Source organism: Vigna umbellata, chromosome 2, assembly GCF_029865625.1.
Source record: "Vigna umbellata cultivar VRB3 chromosome 2, Vumbellata_1.0, whole genome shotgun sequence".
Taxonomy (NCBI): domain Eukaryota; kingdom Viridiplantae; phylum Streptophyta; class Magnoliopsida; order Fabales; family Fabaceae; genus Vigna; species Vigna umbellata.
Window position 1 is genome coordinate 48,041,879 of NC_142166.1, and position 25,358 is coordinate 48,067,236.

The 25,358-nt window shown below is 36.4% G+C and overlaps 1 protein-coding gene, 1 long non-coding RNA gene and 2 pseudogenes across 2 annotated transcripts; all 4 read left to right on the plus strand.

Moving 5' to 3' along the window:
* Nucleotides 1-1,879: 1,879 nt before the first annotated feature.
* On the plus strand, nt 1,880-13,151 carry LOC148204150 ((S)-coclaurine N-methyltransferase pseudogene; annotated as a pseudogene).
* A 480-nt stretch (nt 13,152-13,631) lies between these two features.
* Nucleotides 13,632-13,860, plus strand: LOC148204151 ((S)-coclaurine N-methyltransferase pseudogene; annotated as a pseudogene).
* Nucleotides 13,861-18,615: 4,755 nt separating this feature from the next.
* On the plus strand, nt 18,616-20,055 carry LOC148204152 (uncharacterized). The gene is made up of 2 exons (XR_015784550.1): nt 18,616-18,881; nt 19,024-20,055. It is a non-coding gene; the product is annotated as an uncharacterized LOC148204152 (long non-coding RNA).
* Nucleotides 20,056-20,600: 545 nt separating this feature from the next.
* Nucleotides 20,601-20,915, plus strand: LOC148204153 (17.3 kDa class II heat shock protein-like). Its single transcript, XM_088107856.1, has one exon. The coding sequence runs from the start codon at nt 20,601-20,603 to the stop codon at nt 20,913-20,915; it is 315 nt and encodes a 104-aa protein (XP_087963982.1).
* Nucleotides 20,916-25,358: the final 4,443 nt, after the last annotated feature.

The window sequence follows — 25,358 nt, forward strand, 5'->3', positions numbered from 1 at the left end:
GGGAGCATACAAGGAAAAAGGACAATGAGATTTTCCCAAGTTGTACAGCCTTTAGGTCCGTAATCATTAATTATATTGTCCTTTATTGTGTAATTTGCTTGGGAATCAGAAGAAGTACTTCTTTCACCCTCAAATCACAGTCTCCCCAAATCCTTCTTTTTCTAAAATTTACTTTTTAAAACATATAAAAAATTTGCAGAAGTATTTTTACTGGAAATTTATATTCTTATGAATTGTTTTCTCTTTTAGGATGAATAGTTAATGATTAAATAATGGTAAGAGTATTTTCAGAAATAAAGATTGATGAAGAAATTCATTCTGAGATCAAATTATTATATCACATTAACACCTTTTATACTTATTGATATCAATCACAACTTTTAACTAAAATTAAGCCAACATTTATATCCTTTAAAATAGTAAAACTAAATCAAAGAAATTAGAGAAATAAATTAACAAAAACCTAAAATTCATATACTACAATAATAAGTAATGCGTATTTAATTGACTGGGCAACATGTGTGATAGTTCCTAGAACCGATAACCTTATAGGTTTTGCATCGAACTAATGCAATTACTTTTAGAATTTAACTATTTGGATTTTTTTTATTAAATTACGAAAATTGATAAGTTATCTTTAGAAGTAACGACTTAAAATGATTATCTTTATTTTTTTTAACCTTTTTATTAAAAATTTATTATAATGGTAGTGACTTTTGTGAAATCATTATTTACAAGGTGTTTTTTTTTATATATTTAATAAATTAGATTTATTTATTTAAATTTAAGAATTAAATTTACAATTTTAAACTTTTGTTTTTTCTAAATTTTTTTAAATATATTTAAGTGTTTATATTTTATAAGATGCAGTTAGAATTTTTTAGCTAGAATAAAATCTTTGCAACTTAACCTAAATTGAGTTTTGATTATTGAAAGATAGAATAAAAATTGAAAATAATTACGATGAATATTCGAATTAAAATGGAAATTATTATTGAATACAAATAAATTATTTTTTCAAGCAAATGTTACAATAAGACTATTTATTAGAAAATCTATATTGAGGGAGCTAAAGGTCTGGATTGAACCATGCAACATAAGAGGTAACAACATTCAAGATTTTAAATAAGACTATGAATTATAACGTTAAAAGATTTTTTTTTTGTCTTGAAAATACATATTTATGTAATAACCTAATAAAATATTAATAAATTATGAGTAAGACTTTAGTATAAAAGTAAAAATTTTGAAAAAAAAATATCTTAAATGAGTTGGCACAAATCTATAAAAATTAAATTTAAACATCATATATTTTATTTCTTGAGTTGGTCTTTTAAATTATGTTGATGTTATTGGATGATTTTCTATGATGTCATTGTCTCATTTATCATTTGTATAATTAAGAAGTTATATAACATAATGAACTAAAAACAATCCATGATATCATTTGATAAGATAATTTCATGCTAAAAATATAAATATCAAGACATTTATTCTCCCACTTTCTATAGCAAATAAAATAATAATAATAATAATAACAATTACTGCCACTACCTGCTATTTTATTGTGTAATTATAACAGTAAATAAAAATTTACTTTTAACGGAGTTTTTTTATTAATTTTTATAATTTTAATGCAAATTTTAGTAATTTTATAATTATATTTTTTTAATTGTTTTTATTTTTTATTATCATGAAAATAGGATACAAATAATAATAATAATTATTATTATTATAATAATAATAATAATAATAATAATAATAATAATATAAAAAAAGAAAAGAATAATACAGGCAAGTAGAAGATAAGACTTGTAGAGAATTGTGGAACCGTAGGTGCTACCATCCTTGCTTCTGCACTGACGGTTCCCTTGTTGCTTCCATGGATGGGATGATGCAGATTGCTTATGATGCAACGGTGAAGCTCATGCTGTCTGCACTTGAGCGCAACCTGCTCCCTGACGCCGTCACCAGAAGACTCACGCGCCTCCTTTTGGCTACTCGTCTTCGCTCTTCTTCCACCACATCCTCGGAGCTTCAGCTTTTCAACCTCCTCCACTTCGCACATTTTATTATTTCTTACCTTCTTGATTTCTCTCGTTGCGATTATGACTGCATTTTCAAAAATCAATCACTATAACATTCTAGGTGTGAAACCCTGGATAATTAAGCAAAGATAATTCAGACACCTCACCACTTAACACGCACCACAATCAATGTTCATACCATTAAAACCCACTCCCAAAATCTGATTTTCATCTCTGCTGTGCACGGAAAGCTGAGCCAAATCATTTCTCTGAAAACATTAAAAACGCACCTAGCCTTGCATGCACACACGCCACGTGTCACGGGAGAAACTTCCAATTCAGAGTTTGGTGTGCAGGTGTCAGCTTGGGACACGCTCGTTCGAACGGATGTGAGATTAACAAAACCAGATTTTTGAAAACTCTTCCTCTCACCTGCACCACTCATCTCTTTTCTCTGAACGCAAACTCTTCATCTTCTCCAACTTCTCTCCAAGAACCTTCATCTTCTCTCTACTATTACTCATTCCTCTCTATTCCGATCAATTTTCAAAGACCGTAGGAACGTCCACGGACCAGTGAGCATCATTTTGATCCGAACCCCTTTTGATTCTGTGAACGGTAAGTTTCCAATCCATACCCTAGTTCTGGATATTCTTGCGAACCCAGATTCTGTTGCATGCAAGGGTAGCAGTTGATATTTTCTACCTTTCTTTGGTTAGATTTAGTGGAAGAAACTTAAGTGGCTGTTGAGTATAGAAGAGCTGTAGTTGAACGTGTGGAAGACATATTATTAGGGCGTACACTGCAATCCGGGTAAGGGAAGCTTATATGTTTAATTTATACTTGTATGAATTATATGAAGGCATGATATGGGTTGTTTGTATGTTATATACGTATATATGTGCTATTCTGGATCTGCATGTGCGAACCCTGTTGTGCTGTTCGAATATGTCTTCTGTTGGTTGAAATGCATGTTGAATTTGATTCGTATGAAAGGTGTATGGCTATTGTATAGTTGGAATGATTAAAATGATGAGATCTGTATGATGCTGATGTTTAAGGTGAATTAAATCTAGAAATGAAAGTTATAAAGTTTATAAATTTGAAATCTGGAAAATTCTGTTAAGGTTGAAAAATCTGAAATTCATATCATTCCCTATGATAAATGACGCTCGTCACTGTACGGTCTTAGACCGTTCGGTTTTCCTTAAAATAACTTAGAAGGGAATCCTTTCATTTGGAAAGAACTCCGCTCGAGAACGAGCGTCCCCAATTTGGTGTCTGAGCGTTCGGTTCAGCTCAGTTATATAAATATTTGAAACTTTATAAATACGTAACGCTCGGTCTTTAACCGAAGCGTTCGTCCTAAATATCGTTCGGCCTCATGTCGAACGTTCGTCCTTAATAGCGTTCGGCCTCATGTCGAACGTTCGTCCTTAATAGCGTTCGGCCCTATGTCGAACGTTCGTCATAAATGGCGCTCGGTCTTATAACGAGCGTTCGTTCTAAATTGCGTAAGGTCTCAGACCAAGCGTTCGTACTAATTGAATAATCATTTGATAAAATAGCGTTCGTTCCAAAGTATTAAATATTCATTTTTCATCACGTCCTTTCAATTCCTGGTATTAAAATTTTCATATGCAATTCTCTTCAAAGATAATTCCAAGTGTTCTTGACCCTCCGTTGTGCATTAAATCTGGACCAAGTTTTTATCATAATTATTTTCTAAGTACCAGTACACTTCAAGTCGAGTCAGTTCATTTAACTGGCCAAACAGAAATTACGTTCGTTATATATATTTTTCCTGAGTATCCAGTAACTTCATTTGGACGTTCGTCCTAATTCTTTGGTGGACTGAGCGTTCGTCATTTTTGACTTTTAAATCTAATTATGTAAAAGAGGTTGGAATATGATAAATTACGGTGTGAACCCTATGAGAACTGAATTTGTGATGTTGGATTTTGGACGAGCGTTCCAGGGAGGAACGTCTCATATATGTTGAATATTGAATTGGTAAAGTATGACTGTGGTTAGCTAATGCTGGCTTGGTCCATCCTGATATTCCGTGATACTCATCTTCACGTAGAAGGGGGTAGCCATGTGTGGGAATGGCAGGAGGTTCTATTCCTTAGGGGTACTTTGGATAGAGCTAACCTCGAGTGGCAGCTGTTGAGGGTATCCCAGTTACTACATCACTCGGGTGCAAGGACGCCTATAGCTACACGGTTCATACAGTCCGGACGGTCGTCTAATATACATATAAATTACTATGTTACATTATGTTAAATTGTATGTTGTGCGTGTGCATCAAAATGTTGATTGTGTATGTTGAACGTGTGAATTAAATATTATAAGCTTACCCTTTCGTTTTCCTTGTGTTGTCAATTGTCCATGTACGTTCGTCCTGTCTTGCAATGATCATCCGTTGTGGATGTGAGCAGATGGTGGTGCATCTCTTGAAGATATGCTAGAAGAAGAAAATTTGGAAGATGCAAATCTGGTGGAAGTTGAAGTAAAGGCCGAGCCTTAGAGCGCTCGTTAGGTTTTCTTTTATTAGTCTTTCAGAATTGTAGGAACGTTCGGTTAAATATTTTGTAAAACCGTTCGTTATTAGCGTTCGCTGTTTTTGACTTGTTTATTGAAACGCTGCAATTCAAGCCGTTCGGCTTTTGAACTCTGTTAGTTGTAAAGACTGTTTACTGTTTACTGTTAATTGTAATTAATTCTAATTTATGGTAATTACTGTATTTTGGGATGTTACATTAGTGGTATCAGAGCAGTTTTGTTCTTTTAAGGGACGCTGTAGGTGGTGAGTGCACTGTGTTTATGCTGTGTGCTTTTATGTGTTTAATGAGTTATTGATTTTAACTCTTGAACTTTATTAACGTTCGTTTTTCTCTGGTCCAGAGAACTAATGGCGCCTAGACTCCCTCCTCCTCCTCAACCAAGCGAACCTGATGCGTCCAACAACACTAGGCTGTTGGAATCAGTGATTGATAGACTGCAGCAACAGAATGTCACTTTGATGGAGCAGAACGCCACTCTGATGCAGCAAAATCAGAGCGCCATGCAGAGTTTAGAGGCTTCTCGTGCCAATGCTGAAACCACACAGAGGCAGCTGATGGAGATTCTTGCTGCCACCAGAGGTACGCCTGGAGCGTCCTCTTCAAACGCTGCCCCACCTACTGCTGAGTGGAGTTTGGAGAGTTTCCTTCAGCATCACCCAGCTAAGTTCAGTGGGAAGTGCCTCCCTGATGAGGCTGATCAATGGCTGGGAGACATTGAGAGGATTTTCAACGCCAAACGTTGCCCAGATGTTAACAGGTTGGCGTACGCTGAGTACTTGTTAACTGGAGTAGCAAACCACTGGTGGACGAGCGCGAAAGCTCTCTTGACAGACGCTCAAACTCCTATCACTTGGGAAGTGTTTAGGAGTAAGTTTTATGAAGAATATTTTCCGGATAGCGTCCGGTTTGCAAAAGAGGTGGAATTTCTTCAATTGGTTCAGGGCGGGATGTCCATTTCTGAATATACGAACAAGTTCAAACACTTGGTTCGTTTCAACACAATGGCTACCAATGAAGAGTGGCAGTGCCGGAAGTTTGAAAACGGACTGCGGAGTGACTTGAAGGTACTAATCTCCAGCTTATGTATAAGGACGTTTCCTGCCATGGTTGAAAGGGCCAAGGTTTTAGAGAAGAACATGGCAGAAGCGGAAAGGCACAAGAAGCAACAGCAAGTGAGTAGAGGACCTATAGTTTCCAGGGGCAATGTTACTCCAAGAAGAGCCCCGTACGCTCGTCAAATTCAGCCATCTAACACGAGCGGTTCTCAAGCTTTAGTTCCTTCTGGACGAGCTGGACAGTATGGGAATGTTACGTGTTTCCAGTGTGGAGGACCACACTACCGTTCGTCCTGTCCTCAACTGGTGGGAGTGAAGCACTGTAATCGTTGTGGGCGAAACGGACACTTGGAAAATGAGTGTAACATGGGTGGACGGGCAGTGATGAGGCCACCAAACGCTGGCAGGAATCAGCCTAGAGGAGGACGAGCCCAAGCAGCTGGACGCGTGTATGCTATTACTGGTGCAGAGGCAGCTAGCTCAGGTACACTCATCATCAGTACATGTTTAGTATATGGTAGATCTTGTTGCGTGCTGTTTGATTCGGGAGCAACACATTCCTTCATCTCGAAGGCGTGCGTTGGCAAACTGGGATTAGAGTTGAGTGAAATGCAGTTTGATCTGGTGGTGTCAACCCCAGTGGCTGGAGAGATCAGGACGTCCACTATGTGCGTCCGGTGTCCTATAGAAGTGGAAGGCCGTAAGTACAAAGTCAATCTCATCTGCTTACCTCTTCAAGGTTTGGAGGTGATTTTGGGAATGGATTGGTTGGCTACCAATCATATCCTCATAGATTGTGGTAAGAAGGAATTGGTGTTTTCGGATGATGAAGAAGAGGAGTTAACAGTAACGCTTGGTCAGTTAAAGGAGGATATAATGGGAGGTGCGAGCTGCTTCTTAATCATGACGCATGAAGACCAAGATCTTGGAAGATTAAGGCACGAACGAACGTCCGTTATTGGCAGTAAAGAGCGAACGTCCATTGTGGAGGAGTTTTCGGACGTTTTTCCAGATGAAATACCAGGGTTGCCTCCTGCTCGGGAAGTTGAATTCACCATTGATTTGGTGACAACGGCAACCCCTATATCTGTTCAACCATACCGTATGGCGCCTGCAGAGTTGGTTGAACTCAAGAAGCAGATTGAAGAACTCATGGATAAACAATTCATCAGGCCGAGCGTATCACCATGGGGAGCGCCTGTACTCTTGGTGAAGAAGAAGGATGGCAGCTCTCGTTTGTGCATAGATTACAGACAATTGAATAAGTTGACCATCAAAAACAAGTACCCCTTGCCAAGAATAGACGACCTGCTGGATCAATTGCATGGGGCCACCGTGTTCTCAAAAATTGACTTGCGGTCTGGATATCATCATATTAGAGTGAAGGAGGATGACATCCAGAAGACTGCTTTTAGGTCTCGTTATGGACACTACGAATACGTAGTGATGCCGTTCGGTGTGACGAACGCACCAGCCATTTTTATGGATTACATGAATCGGATATTCAGACCTTATCTAGACAAGTTTGTGGTCGTTTTCATAGATGATATTCTCATCTACTCCAAGACCAATGCCGAGCATGAAGAACACTTGAGAGCAGTACTAACCGTGTTGAGGGAGAAAGAGTTGTATGCAAAGCTGTCCAAGTGTGAATTTTGGATGAAGGAGGTACAGTTTTTGGGCCATGTGGTCTCGGCTGAAGGTATTTCAGTGGATCCATCTAAGGTGAAAGCAGTGTTGGATTGGAAGAGCCCGCGTTCGGTCACGGAAGTGAGGAGTTTTGTTGGACTTGCGGGCTACTACAGACGCTTTATAGAGGGATTCGCCAAGATAGTGGCTCCGCTTACCCAATTGACTAGAAAGGATCAGCCGTTCGCATGGACTGATGTGTGTGAGGAGCGCTTCCAAGAGTTGAAGAGTAAGTTGACGAGCGCTCCAGTACTGATCATTCCGGACACGTCCAAGCCCTTCGAAGTATACTGTGACGCGTCTCATCAAGGGCTGGGTTGTGTGCTTATGCAGGAGAGACGAGCGGTAGCGTACGCGTCTCGTCAGTTGAAAGTTCACGAACGCAGCTATCCAACGCACGACCTGGAATTGGCAGCGGTCGTTTTTGCACTGAAGATTTGGAGACATTATCTATACGGATCAACATTCCAAGTCTTCAGTGACCACAAGAGCCTCAAGTATTTATTTGATCAGAAGGAGTTGAACATGAGGCAGAGGCGTTGGTTAGAATTTTTGAAAGATTATGATTTCGAACTTCTTTATCATCCGGGAAAGGCGAACGTAGTGGCGGACGCTTTAAGCAGGAAGGCAGTGCATGTCTCGTTAATGATGGTGAAGGAGCTGCATTTAGTGGAGAGTTTCAGAGATCTAAGATTGCAGTTTGAGTTGGAGCCGAACAGCATCAAGTGCTGTAATCTTAGAATATCTAGTAATGTATTTGATCGAATTAGAATGAAGCAACGTGAGGATGAAGAGCTGGTGAAGATTTTAAGCGCGCTCGGTACAGATAAAGATAAAGAGTTCAACGTTGGACCGGACGGACTACTACGCTATATGGGTAGGACGTTCGTTCCAAATGATGGAGATCTGAAGAGAATTATTCTGGAGGAAGGTCATCAGAGTCGTCTTAGCATGCATCCTGGCATGACTAAGATGTATCAAGACCTCCGGAAGACGTTCTGGTGGCCGGGAATGAAGAGTGATGTCGCTCGTTTTGTGGCATCATGTCTAACCTGTCAACGAGCGAAGGCGGAGCATCAACGACCAGGCGGCCTACTTCAACAATTGGAGATTCCTGAATGGAAGTGGGACAACATTTCTATGGATTTCGTGACTCATCTACCACGAACGGTTAGGAATCATGATTCAATTTGGGTGATCGTGGATAGGTTAACTAAGAGCGCCCACTTCTTGGCCGTGAACCTGAAGATGTTAATGACAAATTTGGCCAAGTTATATATCAAGGAGATCGTTCGTCTTCATGGAGTACCTTCAAGCATAGTTTCTGACCGAGACACCAGATTCACATCTCGGTTTTTGCAATCTCTACAAAGTGAGTTAGGAAGCAAGCTGCAGATGAGTTCAGCATATCACCCTCAGACGGACGGCCAGTCTGAACGTATCATCCAGACCTTAGAAGACTTACTGAGGACGTGCGTCCTAGATCACTTGGGCGCCTGGGATGAAGTACTGCCGCTAGTGGAATTCACGTACAACAACAGCTTTCAAGCTAGCATTGGGATGGCGCCGTTTGAAGCTCTCTATGGGAGGAAGTGCCGAACGCCACTTTGTTGGTTCCAGGAAGGAGAGAACGTGCTAACTGGACCTGAGCTCATCCAGCAAACAACCGAGAAAGTTAAGTTGATCCAAGATAGATTGAAGACGTCCCTGAGCAGGCAGAAATCTTATGCGGATAGAAGAAGGAGGCCATTGGAGTTTGCTGCAGGAGATCACGTATTCTTGAGACTCAACCCAATTACTGGAGTGGGCAGAGTAGTTCGTCCAAAGAAGCTGTCTCCAAAGTTCATAGGACCGTACCAGATTTTGAAGAAGATAGGGCCAGTAGCCTACGAACTTACCTTGCCTCCTCAACTCTCAAATCTTCATCCTGTTTTCCACGTATCTCAACTCAGAAAGTACATAGCTAATCCTTCTCATGTGTTGGAGTTGGAGGACATCCAGTTGCTGCCAGACCGAACGCTGGAGTTACAACCAGTACGTATTGAAGACGTTCGCACCAAGCTACACAAGGGAAAGGACGTTCGTTTAGTGAAGGTAGTGTGGGACGCTAAAACTGGAGATTCAACGTGGGAGGTGGAGAGTGCAATGAGGGACTTGTATCCACACTTGTTTACGGGTAAGTTTTAATTTTCGAGGACGAAAAATTTTTTGTAGTTAGGGGGAATGTGAAACCCTGGATAATTAAGCAAAGATAATTCAGACACCTCACCACTTAACACGCACCACAATCAATGTTCATACCATTAAAACCCACTCCCAAAATCTGATTTTCATCTCTGCTGTGCACGGAAAGCTGAGCCAAATCATTTCTCTGAAAACATTAAAAACGCACCTAGCCTTGCATGCACACACGCCACGTGTCACGGGAGAAACTTCCAATTCAGAGTTTGGTGTGCAGGTGTCAGCTTGGGACACGCTCGTTCGAACGGATGTGAGATTAACAAAACCAGATTTTTGAAAACTCTTCCTCTCACCTGCACCACTCATCTCTTTTCTCTGAACGCAAACTCTTCATCTTCTCCAACTTCTCTCCAAGAACCTTCATCTTCTCTCTACTATTACTCATTCCTCTCTATTCCGATCAATTTTCAGAGACCGTAGGAACGTCCACAGACCAGTGAGCATCATTTTGATCCGAACCCCTTTTGATTCTGTGAACGGTAAGTTTCCAATCCATACCCTAGTTCTGGATATTCTTGCGAACCCAGATTCTGTTGCATGCAAGGGTAGCAGTTGATATTTTCTACCTTTCTTTGGTTAGATTTAGTGGAAGAAACTTAAGTGGCTGTTGAGTATAGAAGAGCTGTAGTTGAACGTGTGGAAGACATATTATTAGGGCGTACACTGCAATCCGGGTAAGGGAAGCTTATATGTTTAATTTATACTTGTATGAATTATATGAAGGCATGATATGGGTTGTTTGTATGTTATATACGTATATATGTGCTATTCTGGATCTGCATGTGCGAACCCTGTTGTGCTGTTCGAATATGTCTTCTGTTGGTTGAAATGCATGTTGAATTTGATTCGTATGAAAGGTGTATGGCTATTGTATAGTTGGAATGATTAAAATGATGAGATCTGTATGATGCTGATGTTTAAGGTGAATTAAATCTGGAAATGAAAGTTATAAAGTTTATAAATTTGAAATCTGGAAAATTCTGTTAAGGTTGAAAAATCTGAAATTCATATCATTCCCTATGATAAATGACGCTCGTCACTGTACGGTCTTAGACCGTTCGGTTTTCCTTAAAATAACTTAGAAGGGAATCCTTTCATTTGGAAAGAACTCCGCTCGAGAACGAGCGTCCCCAATTTGGTGTCTGAGCGTTCGGTTCAGCTCAGTTATATAAATATTTGAAACTTTATAAATACGTAACGCTCGGTCTTTAACCGAAGCGTTCGTCCTAAATATCGTTCGGCCTCATGTCGAACGTTCGTCCTTAATAGCGTTCGGCCTCATGTCGAACGTTCGTCCTTAATAGCGTTCGGCCCTATGTCGAACGTTCGTCATAAATGGCGCTCGGTCTTATAACGAGCGTTCGTTCTAAATTGCGTAAGGTCTCAGACCAAGCGTTCGTACTAATTGAATAATCATTTGATAAAATAGCGTTCGTTCCAAAGTATTAAATATTCATTTTTCATCACGTCCTTTCAATTCCTGGTATTAAAATTTTCATATGCAATTCTCTTCAAAGATAATTCCAAGTGTTCTTGACCCTCCGTTGTGCATTAAATCTGGACCAAGTTTTTATCATAATTATTTTCTAAGTACCAGTACACTTCAAGTCGAGTCAGTTCATTTAACTGGCCAAACAGAAATTACGTTCGTTATATATATTTTTCCTGAGTATCCAGTAACTTCATTTGGACGTTCGTCCTAATTCTTTGGTGGACTGAGCGTTCGTCATTTTTGACTTTTAAATCTAATTATGTAAAAGAGGTTGGAATATGATAAATTACGGTGTGAACCCTATGAGAACTGAATTTGTGATGTTGGATTTTGGACGAGCGTTCCAGGGAGGAACGTCTCATATATGTTGAATATTGAATTGGTAAAGTATGACTGTGGTTAGCTAATGCTGGCTTGGTCCATCCTGATATTCCGTGATACTCATCTTCACGTAGAAGGGGGTAGTCATGTGTGGGAATGGCAGGAGGTTCTATTCCTTAGGGGTACTTTGGATAGAGCTAACCTCGAGTGGCAGCTGTTGAGGGTATCCCAGTTACTACATCACTCGGGTGCAAGGACGCCTATAGCTACACGGTTCATACAGTCCGGACGGTCGTCTAATATACATATAAATTACTATGTTACATTATGTTAAATTGTATGTTGTGCGTGTGCATCAAAATGTTGATTGTGTATGTTGAACGTGTGAATTAAATATTATAAGCTTACCCTTTCGTTTTCCTTGTGTTGTCAATTGTCCATGTACGTTCGTCCTGTCTTGCAATGATCATCCGTTGTGGATGTGAGCAGATGGTGGTGCATCTCTTGAAGATATGCTAGAAGAAGAAAATTTGGAAGATGCAAATCTGGTGGAAGTTGAAGTAAAGGCCGAGCCTTAGAGCGCTCGTTAGGTTTTCTTTTATTAGTCTTTCAGAATTGTAGGAACGTTCGGTTAAATATTTTGTAAAACCGTTCGTTATTAGCGTTCGCTGTTGTTGACTTGTTTATTGAAACGCTGCAATTCAAGCCGTTCGGCTTTTGAACTCTGTTAGTTGTAAAGACTGTTTACTGTTTACTGTTAATTGTAATTAATTTTAATTTATGGTAATTACTGTATTTTGGGATGTTACACTAGGAATCAAAAAAAGAAAAATAACGAAAACATTACTTTGCAACGTCTTAATGTAATAATGTGTTTTTTTAGTTCATTTGATTTTGTCCGGTTAGTGAACAATTAGACCAGGAATTTCATGTCTCGCGCTCTTTCAGCTTTACGAGAGATGCCCATAGCAATCAACACCGAGAAGCCAAAATCTCAACATTATGAACTACCAACCGCTTTCTTCAAGCTTGTCCTTGGAAGCAATCTCAAATACAGGTACTTCTAAAATGATTTTGCAGTCGATTGGTAACTTCACCTAAAAAATTTCTTTGATTTTGTGCTATTAGTAGATAGTGATCATGTTTCTTTGATTTATATTTTCGAAAGTTGATTTTCTTTTTATAAAAAAAAAAAAAAACAACGAACACAGACACTCAACTAAGCTGATGTCTCAGTCTCACCGCCTGCAGCACTCTTGAGGTAGGATCACAAAATAGATACAGGCGATGAGAAAATATCTTTTAACTGTTTCTGGTTTTTGGTTTATAAAGTAAGATTTGGAATAATTTTTTAAACTGGTAGACTTTATAGGCGAAATTGATTTTTAAGTAGCAAGGAAGGAATTATTTTAAGTAACAGTTTTCAAAGGCAAAAGACTAGAAGAAAATCACATAGGACCTAAACCTTTACAACAAAATCTACCTAAAAGAGACTACAGGAGAAACCCTAAACCCTAAACTCCTGAAGCTCTATTTCTCTTCTGCCTCAACGACGCTGGAAGAGGCTGAAGAAGCAATGTTGAAAGTGTACTGCGACAGATCAAACCTGAAAGATGGTCATACGGTACTTGATGTGGGATGTGGTTGGGGATCGCTGGCATTATACCTTGCCAAGAAGTACATTAACTGCAGAGTTACAGGAATCTGCAATTCCACAACTCAAAAGGCTTACCTAATCTACCTAATCAGATATAATTAATTTACCTACTACTTGCTACTTCTTCATAAAGGATAAAAATGAAGATGACTGGATTACAAGATACTTCTTTACTGGAGGAACCATGCCTTCAGCAAATCTACTTCTTTATTTTCAAGTGAGTTTCCTATGCTTCTTGTGCCAGCTTTGTTATTAACAAATGGTATCTCTGAATCCCGTCAAATGTTGCCTTGTGTTATATGAAGGAAAAAAGCTGTCTCCTTAAAAGAAAAAACGGGAAAAGAAGGAAGTATCCGCTATACTTTTGTTTAACACCTTTATGTCCAGAATCAGCTCACTTGTAACCAACTATCTTCTTTGGTGATGTATGTAGGATGATGTTACAGTCATCAACCATTGGCTGGTAAATGGTAAACACTACGCACAGACCAGGTTAGAATCAACTTGACTGCTAAATGATTTTACAGCAATCATGTCATACTCCACCGGTAGTTGATTTGTTTACAAAGCAAGTTCGAACCCACTTCTAAAAAAACAATGAATACATGTTGCAGTGAAGAATGGCTGAAAAGAATGGACCAGAAAATAACTTACATCAAGCCAATTATGCAATCAACGTATGGCAATGATTCAGCTACCAAGTGGACTGCGTATTGGAGAACATTCTTCATAGCTGTTGCGGAACTTTTCGGATATAATAACGGTGAAGAATGGATGGTTGCACACTTTCTTTTCAAAAAGAAATGAAATAAGTCATAACCTAATCTTTTAATTTGAGAATGGCTTCCAAACCTATTTGACTATTTGTCCTAATTAAGCATTCAGGACAAAAAAAGCTGCCAATCGAAGTTGGACATTTCAATAATGTTGTGTACTTTATTACTTAATTTATTTGGCTGTTTGACTTTATTTTTTCTTGGTTCTCAATCCTTTGCACTTTAGTTCAAACTTTAAAATATGTACTTTGGTTCTTCTGTGATGTTATACTTTGTAACAAATATAATTTTATCTTGTTCTTGAATGAAATGATTTTTGCCTCAAATTACGGGGTTTTGGCATTTAGAGTATACGGTAGTTTGATGCTAGGTTGTGGTGTTTTTATATGGGTGTTTTAATAATTCCAAGTTACAATAGTTCTAGAAAAGTCACCCAATCAAAGAACTATCGCAATCAAGTACTTGTGGAACTCACACCCAAAAAGATATTTTGTAGAAGAACCAAACTAAGTATCAAGAGTATTACTAAGGAAATGTCTTTTTTAACAACTCTTTTTTAACAATTTTTTTGACAACACAGACGTGGTGGCTTATGATGGGTTGATTTCAAATACTTTTCTGAAAACAAATTCAAACAAACCAATAAAACAATGACATGTAGCCCATTGTCAAAAAATTGTTAAAATTTGTTGTTAAAATATCACGATCCTATTACTAATATGGTGTTATCTTGTTTGGTTATTTTTTACATTAAATAATTTTGCTACTTATTGAACAACCATTCACCATTAAAACATTATCGCATATTTGTTGTTGTCAACATAATTTCAACATCAGCAAAAAATAATTCGAATCGATAAATGTTAAGATCTACATTTTATATAAATTAAAACATAATCAAATTTATAAATCTGAATAATAAAAACAAAATTAAATAATATAATACATTGTCCTGCGGTTTAATTTGATTTGGTTTAGATTAGTTTTCAACCTATAAATCCAAACCATGTTATTTGAAAAAAAAAAATAGAACACAATACGACGAAGTTAATATTTTACAATTTCCACTTTTTAAATTGGATTAGTTTGATTTTTAACATCTTTACTAGTGGAAATACGTCCCTATGTATCTTTTTTTTACTGTAAAATAAATAATGATTTAAAAGGATAAAATCATAAAATATTAGCCTATTCACAAATCTCATGTGCCACCTAATTATACCTTAAAAACTTTGGTAACGGTGTCGACGCGAATTTTTCCAACTATACGGTCGCTCCTTTCCCTTATGGTTTTTTTCTGACTTTGGTCCTCGATCAAACCTTTATTAGGAGCTTGGATAGGTGTCGTGACGTAATTTATAAATATCAAGCTTTGCTTGGACGAAACATATACTTGAACGATAACCCAAGCGGTAACGACGATGTGGAGACATTGTAGACATATCTAATAAGTGTGATTAATACTTGTTATTCATGTTTATTTCTTATCTTAAATTTGTATTTATTCATGTATTTGGTGTTTTCTTTGTGAGAAGATGTTATATTTTTTGTTTAGTTCAAGTTAAATGTTATTTTATCTTTTTGTAGAATATTTTGCAAGAAAATGAAGATTTGAAGAGTTTTGGAATTTCCTGTCAGTACCCTTTTCACTCAGTCATGATCCATTTACTCGATGAAGAATAAAAATACTCACTCAACGAGACAAAGGAGTTAAGAGCAAATCAGAAGTTGATTTTTCGCTTAGCGAGTGTGTTCTCTCACTCAACAAGAGGTGAATTTCTGAAGGTGGTTATTATGTAGTGAGCTAATGAGAGGAAGTAGTTCTGAAGTATGGGAACACAAGAGAACTCATATTTTCAGTTAGAGACAACTCTAAGGCATCAAGACTTCGTGCAATCATCAATTTCCACCAATCTTGTATATTTTAGATGCATAGGAGCACTTAAACTCCTATTTCATTAGGATTGGATGTAATGGATTTAAATTGATGTAAATCTTCTTGTATAATATAATCTCGTCATGTTCATATGTTCTATCTTGATTATAATTTTGTATGATGGAATATCATGATATCGAAAATATTTAATCATTGCGAAATGAATTAGAATTTGAACATAGATAGAACAACCATGTGATTTGGAATCTAGGGATAGACTCAATCATTTAGTCATTCTAAACACCTAATCTTAATGCAAATTGTATGTTAACTTGACTTAGAAATTAACAGTTTGACATATTGATTTATAACTAGTTGCTAAGATATTAGGACTAGTATGTTTTAGATGTGAATGTATGGAGGAGATTGAGATATACTATATATAATTTTTGCAATATTTAATTCATGAAATCCAATCCTGATGAAACATTAATCAAATCAAATCACAAATTTTATAACTTAATTGTTTACCATATGTTTTTGTTTTTATCCTTATGAAGCCAACTATGAATTTTATTAAAGTTGTAATTGATAAATAAGCAAAATTAGACTAACAAGCACAAATTCGAGAAAAAAAATAATATATGATTTTTTTTTAAGATATCTCAATTAGAGACATTATTATCTTTAAAATGATAATTTTTTCTGAAGCTAAACAATAAAAAATAAATCAGAAAATAACAGTGGTGAAAATGATGTGACCCATCTAGTCGTTATTTATTATAAAACTTTGAAAGTAACTACTAAATATTGTAACAAAAAAAAATAGCAGAACAAATAACAGAAAATTATTTACATACTTTTAATTCTACACCCAAAGTAAACTAATTTCCGCGAGCATGTGATAATATTTTAAGATTATAATTCATAGCATTTTTCTGTATCCCAAATGTTGACTTCATTGAGGCCCAGATGATCATACGTCACAAACAACTTCAATGATTGATTATAAACACAACCTTTTCCACACTTACTCTTTCGGCATTCCATTTCTTTTTAACTCAATTTCCTTCAATTTAAAACTTTCAAACTAAAATGGTCATTTGGTAAAAGAATAGGTTTTTATTTATATATATTCGGTTTAATGTGTGAGTTAAAATAACTTTTTATCGAATTGACTCAAGACCACTGATATAGGTACAGTATTGACACTCATTTTATTATGATTTTCAAAGTTAATTTTAATTATAATTTTGTTAACGAGAATTGTATTCAATATATTTTTATATTCAACCTTTCAATATTATTTAATATTATTTTAACTATTAAATCAAATCACAAAAATTAAATAACTTACGACTCTTTCTCAAATCTTCGTGAATTTTAAAATTCAGTTAATAAAAAAAATATAATAAGATCGTATTAGTTATATATCATTAACGTTCCTCATATCCATATAGACAAAATTAAATTTGCGGCAAATATCTTTTTTCAATTATATTACCAAGTCAAACTAAACCTTTTTCAATTAATAACATTTTAAAGAATTTTTTCTGAAATTTTTAAATATATAAATAATAATTACATTGTTTATTCTCAGTTAGTAATGATTGAGAACTGTTTTTTCGAATTTTGGCATACCTAAATGTAGTAATGTAGTATGTGAATCTTCAATATTCCGAAAATCATATTTCAAATAATTTAGTAGCAAATAACATTTAATGTTTAAAAAATATATTATTAGAAAAGTAATTAATTGTAATTTTATTTTGAGACTAGATATAATACTTTTAGATTCTAATTACACCAATCAAATATTTTAAGTACGAAGTTTTAATTTTTTTTTTCAATTGAAATATATTTACATTTTAACATCATTTTTATTATAGGGTCATACTCAAATTATAAATTTAAGATTTGAGTATTACAATACATCTGATTGTTTTAGAGTCTGCTATAGGACAATGACAATAAATATAAGAAAATGTTTCTTTTTTTAAATTATAATCATAAATGTTTTCAAGTTAAACTTTTAAAACGACGAGACAGTAAAAAAAGTTTAAAAGAAGACATGTTATACTCTTATAATAAAATGTTGCAATGATAATTTACAAATTAAAATCATGAAATGATACTTACTTATTCAATAAATATGAAAATTCAAATTATTATAAATTTGAAAGATCCTATTAACATGTTAAATATAAAAAAAGTAAATATCAACATTTATAATATATTATGTAAGAAAAAAAGAGATCTAAAATAAAATTGTTGTATATTTTAGCAGTAAAGAATCTCCTTATATAAAATTTACTGCATTTGGAATAAAAAGAAATGTGTCACCATGATTTCTTTCCGGGAATAAGAAGTTATAAAATGGTTTAAATAGAAATTTGCTTTATACTTTGTGAAGTTTGTTTTATTTTATTTTATTTTTTAATAAAACCATAATTTTTTTTAATTTGATTTTTTAATGATCATTAATCTATGTGTCAGTTAAATTAATATTATATCATGTGATGTGATAAGTTAATATTAATAGTATGTGTTAAGTTATTATGAATCTTACTGTCTTACACTCAATTCTATCAATTTGAAACGAAATAAATTGAAATTGAATTGAAAATTTAATTAAATATCAAACAATTACACGTAATATTAATACTAGTATTATTTAAAAATACTAAATTGATACGACCTTACACATTATTCATCTTTTATTAAAGATTTAAAAATTGTTATTAAAAAGAACTAAATTAACTAAAAGTCGATGAAAATTGAAATTTAATGGAAGACAGAAAAAGATGAGGAAATTAAATGAATAAAATAGAGGAAAATAATGAGATTTAAGGCTTTAAAATAAATGCAAGACATCTGTCCAACTCCATTGACTTCTCTCACACAAAACCCTACTTCTCTTTTTTCTATGTCTCCTCTATCTCTTTTAAGCCCATTTTTCTTTCATTAAAACTTTTGTCTATTTTCACCGTAAATAAGCACAAATATGAGCATTTTGCGAAGATAAAAAACTTCACTCATTCCTCAAATCCACGCTCTCACTCGCCCTTAAATCACCACGAACGTCCTAATCTTCACAAATCCATCTTCGCATATCAGCATCATTTTCTTTCTTTCTCGACTCCCTTTCTCGCGCTTCCAACACACCCCCAACATACACAGGTATGCTTATTATATCTATATCACATCCAGTAAAGCTGTTATTTTTATTCACTAAAATGGTTTCGATCAAGGAAAGTCCATGCTTTTATTTTTCCTCTTGATTCTTTCTTCCTTCTTCCATCATGGCTCTCTGCTGTCACAGTCAGAAGATGAGGCAGTGAGAAGGGAAAACAAACCAAGGAAGGAAGTACGAAAGGAGACTCTACATGGTTGACAAAATTAGGTAATGAATCTCTTTTTCTTCTTTATTTCTTTTACCTTTTTTCTTTCTTTCTTTCATTTTATCATTATTATTATTGGACGAGGTTGAGTTGTGTTGCCTCATATCCAGACAACTCATGCTGTAGTGTGAAAAAAAGGGTGTTATCTTTTGCGGGCTTCTTGTGATTCCTGAGACTTTGCTTTTCCTGGGTTCTTTTCTTTCTCAGACCCTTTTCTTTTACTCAATATTTCTTGTGCGTAGAGATAATGAGTGTGATAAGTGTCAAAAAGAGTTGTTTTTATATTTATAAATAAGCTTAATCTTGTAGTTATTCATGTTGTTCCTCATTGAAAAGTTGTAATAGGTAGTAGATTGTTATGTAAAATATTGTACATGAAATGGTGTATTATTTAGACTCTATCAGTCAATTTTCGCAAAGCGAAAGCCAAAATTCGCACTGCCAGAAGAAGGAGATTCGCATAGCGCACCCGTACATGTGCGCTGAGCGAATTAATGAAGTTAAGTGACTTTAAAAGACGTGACAGAAAGACAGAAAGAATCGGCTGACATAAGTTCCGGACAAAAGAAAGAAACGAAAACATCTCAGGAACTTCCGGAGACTACTTCAAGGCATCAAGACACCATTTCATTGTATGGAAATATAATGTTATTTGAATGTCTCTGATTACCGAAAAGTAATTTTGAACATGAACATAGATAGAGCACCTAAGTGATTTGGGATCTAGGAATAGACTCAATAAGTCATTTTTAGCATCAGACTTAATGCAAATTGTATGTTAAATGGACTAAGGGATTAACATTTTGATATATAAATTTAGAACTAGTTGCTAAGGAATTAGGACTAGTATGCCTTGATGTGAATGCTTGAATGAAATAATGATATATTGTACGGAGTTTTATCTTCCTATGATTCATGAAACCCAATTCCAAAAAAGTTTCTTTTAAATATAATTCCTTGCACACCAACTGTTTGATAAAAATACCAAAAAGAGTTTCTTGTGTTTTTTGTACACTTTGATGTTTAATTGAGTTATAAAAGGAAGAATTGTCATGTGCCGCACAAGTCCCTAGACAGAACGATACTTTGAACTTACTTTATATTCCTTGGAACGATTTGATATACTTGCCAAAAAGTTATCAGAATGTTAGCTTTGTTTCCCCTCTCTCTTTCTCTTTTATTTTGGTGGGTTTTAATCTTCTTTGTTTTTTGCAGATAAAGTTTGTTTCTTTCAAGTTTCAGCGCATTCTTTCTCAGCAGAGTTGACGAAGGTAGACTGAGAAGAATCTAGAAAATAATATGATAATGGTTGAATTGTTCTTTATATAAAAAATGAAGAATGGGAGCCCAGAGACTAATTAATTTTGACTTTTGTTTTTAAGAAATGAAGAGTTGTTATCTGGACCTTCTAAGCATGGGAATTAAGTACGGAATTGTCTAGAACTCCCTGCTATTATTCCGTAAATCTTTCTGGACGTACGCTGGAGATGTAAAAGCAATGGCTGCCACCCATGCTGATGTTAAGGAGTATCCGAACTGTTATGTGATCGACATGCCTGGCGCGAAAGCTAGGGACATTAAGGTGCAGGTGAAGGAGGACAATGTGGTAATCATTAGCGGCTATAGGAAGAGGGAGGAGGAGAGAGAAGGGGTTGAGTATTTGAGTATGGGGAGAAGAGTCGGAAAGTTCATGAGCAGGTTTACGCTTCCAGACGATGCCAACTCTGATGCCATATCTGTCATGGACCAGAATGGTGTGCTCATCGTCACCATCAAGAAGTTGCCTCCTCCTATTGATGTCAAGTTTGATTAATAGAACATGTACGGTAGACAATTCTTTTGAGGACGTCGAACCAGAGATGAGCTCCCCAAAGTTAAGTTCATACTCTAGATTTAACATTTATCTCTCATTCTTATCTGTCACATGAGTAGTACAACGAATGTTCATCCACACATTTAATAAATATTTCTTTCAAAAAATAAAATTTAAAAGAAAAAAAATCAACATTATAAAAAATTATATTTTTCTCTCTTTAATGTTAAATAACAATTAAAAGTCGTGACAGACAGAAAGAGTCGGCTGACAGAAGTTCCGGACAAAAGAAAGAAACGAAAACATCTCAGGAACTTCCGGAGACTACTTCAAGGCATCAAGATACCATTTTTGCAAGCGATTGCTTCAAATGTGTATGTTTAGATGACTAGGAGTAGTTTTTCTTTCCTTGGAATTGGATGTAATGAACTCACTGTGATGTAATTTTCCTGTTCAATATATCACTGTTTGTTCATATGCTCTTTCTTGAATTTACCTATGGAAATATAATGTTATTTGAATGTCTCTAATTACCGAAAAGTAATTTTGAACATGAACATAGATAGAACACCTAAGTGGTTTGGGATCTAGGGATAGACTCAATAAGTCATTTTTAGCATCGGACTTAATGCAAATTGTATGTTAAATGGACTAAGGGATTAACATTTTGATATATAAATTTAGAACTAGTTGCTAAGGGATTAGGACTAGTATGCCTTGATGTGAATGTTTGAATGAAATAATGATATATTGTACGGAGTTTTATCTTCATATGATTCATGAAACCCAATTCCAAAAAAGTTTCTTTTAAATATAATTCCTTGCACACCAACTGTTTGATAAAAATACCAAAAAGAGTTCCTTGTGTTTTTTGTACACTTTGATGTCTAATTGAGTTATAAAAGAAAGAATTGTCATGTGTCGCACAAGTCCCTTGACAGAACGATACTTTGAACTTACTCTATATTCCTTGGAACGATTTGATACACTTGCCAAAAAGTTATCAGAATGTTAGCTTTGATTCCCCCTCTCTCTTTCTCTTTTATTTTGGTGGGTTTTAATCTTCTTTGTTTTTTGCAGATGTCGCAACCGGAATCGCGACGGGACGACGATCCAAAAAGAAACGGGTTTTAAAAAGAGATTTGGAGTCGCCACCATAGTTTATTATGGAAAACTATGGAAAAACCTCAAAATGATAAAGCACGGTCCACGAAAACCATATTTCGGGTTCGGGAGTCGGTTACGTGTAGGGAAGGTGTTAGCACCCTACAACGCCTGCCCTAAGGCAGTACCTTTAACTAAATGCGCGAATATGATGTGGTTTTCAAAATGTTTAACTATCCCCTAAAATAAAATTATAAATAAACAAAATATATTTTTTTAGTTTTTTGGGCCCGACAAGGATTGACCTTGCTCCTACGTATTCTCATTCAAAATGAGAAATCAGGGTTACGTAGTTCTAGCTGAAAGACTGTTTGTTTGTTTGAAAAAGCAGATGTTTTTAATTTTTGGAGATTTTTATGTTTTTAATATTTTCGAGAAAAAGAAGGTAATGAGTACTAGGCCGACGCGAACGGTCGCACGAGTACTCATTCCTTTAAAATGATATTTAAATACTTTTAATTAATTATTTTTGAAAAGAGAGATAACGATATTAAGCACTAGGCCGATGCGAACGATCACACGAGCACTCATACCGTTATCTACTTATTTAGGAAAACTTAAGGGTATTGAGTGCTAGGCTGATGCGGACGATCGCACGAGCACACATACCATTATTTACTTATTTAAGAAAACTTGAGAGTATTGAGTGCTAGGCTGATGCGGACGATCGCACGAGCACTCATACCCTCGTTTAATATTACATAAATAAGAGAGAAAGGTATCGAACACTAGGACGATGCGAGCGATCACACGAGTGTTCAACCTTTAAAACATATTTTTGTAAATTTTATTTAAGAAGAAGAAAAGGTTTTTAGCACAAGGACGACGCGAGCGGTCACACGTGTGCTTAAACCTTTAAAACGTATACTTTTTGTATATTTATTTAAGGAAGAAGAAGAGGTTTTTAGCACAAGGACGACGCGAGCGGTCACACGTGTGCTTAAACCTTTAAAACATATTTTTGAAATTTTACTTAAGAAAAGAAGAAAAGGTTTTTAGCACAAGGACGACGCGAGCGGTCACACGTGTGCTTAAACCTTTAAAACGTATTTTTTGAAATTTATTTAAGGAGAAGAGAAGGTTTTTAGCACAAGGACGACGCGAGCGGTCACACGTGTGCTTAAACCTTTAAAACATGTTTTTGAAATTTCTTTTTAAGGAGAAGAGAAGGTTTTTAACACAAGGACGACGCGAGCGGTCACACGTGTGCTTAAACCTTTAAAACATATTTTTGAAATTTCTTTTTATTTAAACTATCAATATTGTATTATTAAATATATATTTTAGGATAAGTAAATGTCTAAAATAAATAAATAGAACGAAATAAAATAAGACAATAAAGAAAAAATAAATAAACAAAAGAAAATTGAGAGGCTGAACGGACGCTGGGAAGAGATTCAGAATAACGAGCGTTCGTTAGGTAAAGAACGAACGTTCGTTGGGGGAGAGGACGAACGTCCATTGGGGAACATAACGGACGGACGTTTAGAAATGTGAGTTTAATGATGAGCGTTCGTCGAGAGATATGATGAACGGACGTTGAGAACGAAGGCTCAATAACAAACGCTCGTTGAAGGCATGGCGAACGGACATTGAGAAATTGAGGCTGAGTAACGAGCGTTCATTGGTTCGGAAACGAACGCTCGTTCGTTTGGATAACGAGCGCTCTTCAGGGAGAAGATTTGAACGAACGGTCAAAAAGCTTAAAGAGAACGAGCGTTCGCTCGCTTGGCGAGAATGTTGAACGAACGGTCAAAAAGGCTTAAGGTTAACGAGCGTTCGCTCGTTTAGATAACGGGCGCTCGTTCGTTTGGAATGGTTAACGAACGGTCAAAAAGACTTAAGGTTAACGAGCGCTCGCTCGTTTAGATAACGAGCGCTCGCTCGTTTAGATAACGAGCGCTCGTTCATTTGGAATGTTGAACGAATTGTCAAAAAGGCGAGCATTCGCTCGTTTGGATAACGAACGCTCGTTCGTTTGGAATGGTTAACGAACGGTCAAAAAGGCTGAAAGTTAACGAGTGCTCCCTCGTTTAGATAACGAGCGCTCGCTCGTTTAGATAACGAGCGCTCGTTTGTGAGAAACGAACACTCAAAAAAAGCTTAAGGTTAATCGAGCGTTCGCTCGTTTAGATAACGATCGCTCATTGGTGAGAAACGAACGCTCAAAAAGCCTTAAGGATAACGAGCGTTCGCTCGTTTAGATAACGAGCGCTCGTTCATTTGGAATGTTGAACGAACGGTCAAAAAAAAGCTGAATGTTCCCGGACGTACGTTCATTTCTGGGCCTGGCCCAGTCCAATGCTTCTGACCTAGAATTTCCTAGGGGTTCAGAGATTCATCCTCATTCTCACTCCTTCAAGCCGATTTGCACCTTCTCCAGAGATTCAAGGTTTCAAGCTCTGCACCACGAACTCACCGCCACCTCTGCCATATCCAGCCACCGTCACCTCAACCAGAATAAGCCTTGGCCTCGCCGGCGACACCTCGCGCCACCAGTACCACCGTCAGCCAAAACACCACCGTCTCCACTTCTCTTTCTTCGAAAACCAGAGATTCTCGGGGATGGTTTTCCTCCGAGTTCATCTTCAATCCCCTTCGCGTCATCAACACCCATCATCATCAACTTCACCATTACTAAAACCTCCACGACCACTGCCGCGATAAGGCTCCCCCGTGCCTACCTTCGTCTACCTCCTCAGTCACCTCCACCTACCAGGACAACCTTAGCAACGCCGTTGCCACCACCACACAGCAGACTACTACTTCCAAACCGCCAACCACGAAACAATCAACCACTCTCTTCCTCTCAAGCCTGTCCAACGTAGGAGTTCCGTGCCATGGCCTCCATCGTCCTATTCATCCTCACTGGAAGAGCAACTCTAGTGGAGAAGACTTCGAATTTCAAGGGGGTCATTTGAGTTTTGGGACGTAAGGGTTTCACAAAAATGGTGCAATGAATAAAGTGGATATTACTGGGTTAGCGTTTTTTGGCAGTGATTTTTTACTGGGTTTCCAACGAGAGCATGATGTATCGATGATGATAACAGGCGGTCATGGAGAAGAATGAGAATAAAGGATAAGTTGCATACCTGAGAATTCCTCTGATATTCGTCACTTTGGATAACCTCTATCTCCTCCCGATGATCTATTCCCGTCACCCTCTCCAACTTTTTTTCTCTGATCTTTCTCTGCTCCTTCCTTCCCAAGATCTTGGGCTCCAATCCCCCCCTAACCACCTGGTCCCTTTTTCTTTTCCCAAAAAATCTTAGAAAATCT

Bases quoted from the DNA above. Each gene is read 5' to 3' on its own strand.
- LOC148204153 (XM_088107856.1), top strand. From the start codon at position 20,601: ATGGCTGCCACCCATGCTGATGTTAAGGAGTATCCGAACTGTTATGTG.